Here is a 2,989-nt window from a genome sequence, read left to right on the forward strand (position 1 = left end):
CTCTCTCTTTTTGTCCTGATCCATTTCTATAAAAACCTGTCTGAAAATAAGCTGATCAGATTTTGGCCACTTTATGATGTCATAACGATGTGTTGTCTTGTGTAACCATTAGCCAATCAGCAACCAAGGTAACCCCCCCCCCCCTTATCACCTGAATCTCCTCCTAGAGCACCATTGAGTTCTTTGTAACCAAATGTCTCTCAGAGGGGCGTGGGGAGGGGCTCCTTATTTTCATCTAAAGTAACAGACAGAGAATCAGCACTTTGGAAACAGGGCTGAAACAGAGGGGATTATGGGTAATGCTGCACTGATCTGTTTGGTGTTTCAGCCAATCAGAGACAGGCTCTGGATATATCTGAGACCTGTGATAACAGTATAATAGGGGACATCTTCCACGTGTGTCTCATCCATCACTTTGTGTCTCTTCAGATCAAATGGAGAACACTTCGTCCCCTTTCCCTCTGGATAACTCCTCCCTCTCTTCCTCTTTTCTCTCCCTTTGTCCCACTTTCACCACCCTCTTCTTCCTCCCCTCTGCTTACACCTTCCTCTTCCTCACCGCTCTCCCAGGAAACATCCTCTCTTTGTGGGTGTTTCTCCGCTGTATCTCCACCGTCTCCCCCACCCACGTCTACCTGTCTCACCTGAGCATCTCCAACCTGATTCTATCGCTCACCACTCCCTTCCTGGCCGCTTACTACGCGTGGGGCTCTGATTGGACGCTGAGCAGCGCTCTGTGTCAGCTGGTTCTTCACGGCATCACCCCGATTCTGCACATCAACATCTACATCAGCATCATGATCCTCACCTGGGTGGCGCTGAGCCGCTTCGCCTCCCTCATACAGGTGTGACTAAAACAATATCTATTATTATACCCCAGGACCAGTTCGGAACCAGTGTGAACCAGTTCTTCCTGTTTCCACCACAGCGGGGCATTACATCTGTACAAGTTCTCATAAAAATATCCAATTTGCATTAAAGAGTTTGCATTCTTTAAACAAATCAATATATATCCAATGTTAAAATGAACAAATTAAGAAAGTTGCCATATTGGTACTCCTGGTGGGCGGATTTTGACAAATTTCTTGTACATTTTAAAGTTTTAAAGGGACTCAAAACCGCCATTTTTGATCCTATACTGTAAATGTCAGACATTGATTCAACAACCTCCAAAATCGGCCAAGCAATTTGTTACTATTCTCCACATAATGGCTATAATGCCAATTAATGCAACTTTGGCCAATTGTGCAAATTGCCCAACATATCCAAGTTAGCATCCGGAAGTTTTAATGTGCTGAGGACCCCTACTTTACATTTCTAGCATAACACTTTGGGGTTCTCAACATTTCCGGGTTCACACAGCTGGCAAGTAGACTTAATTACTCTTAATGTCTTTCCTTTTAGTAAAACACTTTGAATTGCCCTGGTAAATTTTAAGGTTTTAAGGACCATTTTTGATCCTACAAATTTTAGATATTGATTCATCATCATCATCATCATCATCATCATCATCATCATCATCATCATCATCATCAAAACCACTTCAAAATTGTCCAAACCAGCCAAGCCACTTTCAGACCATTGTCCACGTAGACTATAATGCCAACATTACTCCACATTTCCAGGTTCACACATCTGGCAAGTAGACTTAATAACTCTTAATGTCGTTCATTATTGTAAAGCATCTAACACTTGTCTTTCCTTTCCTGCTCCAGCACACCCACGCCTCCAGACCCAATCGGTGCATCGCCTTCCTTCCTCACGGTTTCTTCGCCCGCCTCAAGAAAACGTCCTTCGCCAACAGAGTTTGCATCGTCGTGTGGTCGGTGGCTATCGGATGCGTGGTACCCGTCACCGTTATTTACTCCGTGAAGGAAGTGGTGAGCGTGAACAAAGCTGTTGGTGGATGTACGGAGGTTTGCTACAGCCCAACGGTGGAGATCGGAGGAAGACTTTCTGCTGGTTTGGCCATGATCGTGATTACTGTGTTCTTCCTCTTCTACCTGCTGGTTCTGATGTCTTATATGATGGTTCTGAGGCATATTGGGCGATCAAGGAAAAGCACGAACGTCACTACGTCCCGAGGTCTGCTGGGGAGGGTGCTACGAAACATCGTGGTCATACAGGTGAGTGTGAGGCACATACAGTATCCTACTCTAAAGTAACGTCTTCAAAAAGGCACGATTAGTAGGAGAAGTCTGTCTCGGTTTGTTGACAAAATACTGGTGTTTATCGTGTCGCTAAATGGTGTTTTTCTAGCACTGTTTCCACCATTTTCGTAGCTTCCAATTGGACTCTGGCTTACAATCTAGCACTTTGAATATTGGTTTTTATAGAGGTTGACGGCAAGAAAGTCCCAAACTCATAAGAATAAAATATATCGTTAATTAGCCTGTCAAAAAGCCCCCCCTTAACAGACTGTTATATCGTCTATTTTACTTTAAATTGGACCATAATTGACTAAATGAACAACATGCTGTATTGAAGAAGACGTGAAATCACGGATTGAGACGAATAACAGCCATAACTGTGTGTTAGGTTGTTCTCTCGGTTTGTCTGCTGCCGTATCACATCTACAAACCCATCTTCATCTCTCTGGCTAACGATCAACGACAGCTGAGATATTTACCGGGACCAAACATCTGTAAACAGTGCCATCCATTCTACATCTTAGTCGAGGTGACTCCATCTTTATTTCCTTATTAGGAATCACTACATACTGATATACACCTGAACATCAGCAGGAGAGGACTCTTTAAAGTAGAGACACTACATACTGATATACACCTGAACATCAGCAGGAGAGGACTCTTTAAAGTAGAGACACTACATACTGATATACACCTGAACATCAGCAGGAGAGGACTCTTTAAAGTAGAGACACTACATACTGATATACACCTGAACATCAGCAGGAGAGGACTCTTTAAAGTAGAGACACTACATACTGATATACACCTGAACATCAGCAGGAGAGGACTCTTTAAAG

The 2,989-nt window shown here is 43.5% G+C and overlaps 1 protein-coding gene across 1 annotated transcript; it reads left to right on the plus strand.

The window, feature by feature from the left end:
* Positions 1-429: 429 nt before the first annotated feature.
* On the plus strand, positions 430-2,679 carry LOC104943245 (probable G-protein coupled receptor 82; the record flags this gene model as incomplete). The annotated part of the gene is made up of 3 exons (XM_010768591.1): positions 430-845; positions 1,716-2,126; positions 2,539-2,679. Coding segments are annotated over 3 exons (968 nt in total), but the record flags the coding sequence as incomplete, so codon positions are not given.
* Between the last annotated feature and the right edge of the window lie 310 nt (positions 2,680-2,989).

This window comes from Notothenia coriiceps, unplaced genomic scaffold, assembly GCF_000735185.1.
Source record: "Notothenia coriiceps isolate Sejong01 unplaced genomic scaffold, NC01 NC01_scaffold00005811, whole genome shotgun sequence".
Taxonomy (NCBI): Eukaryota; Metazoa; Chordata; class Actinopteri; order Perciformes; family Nototheniidae; genus Notothenia; species Notothenia coriiceps.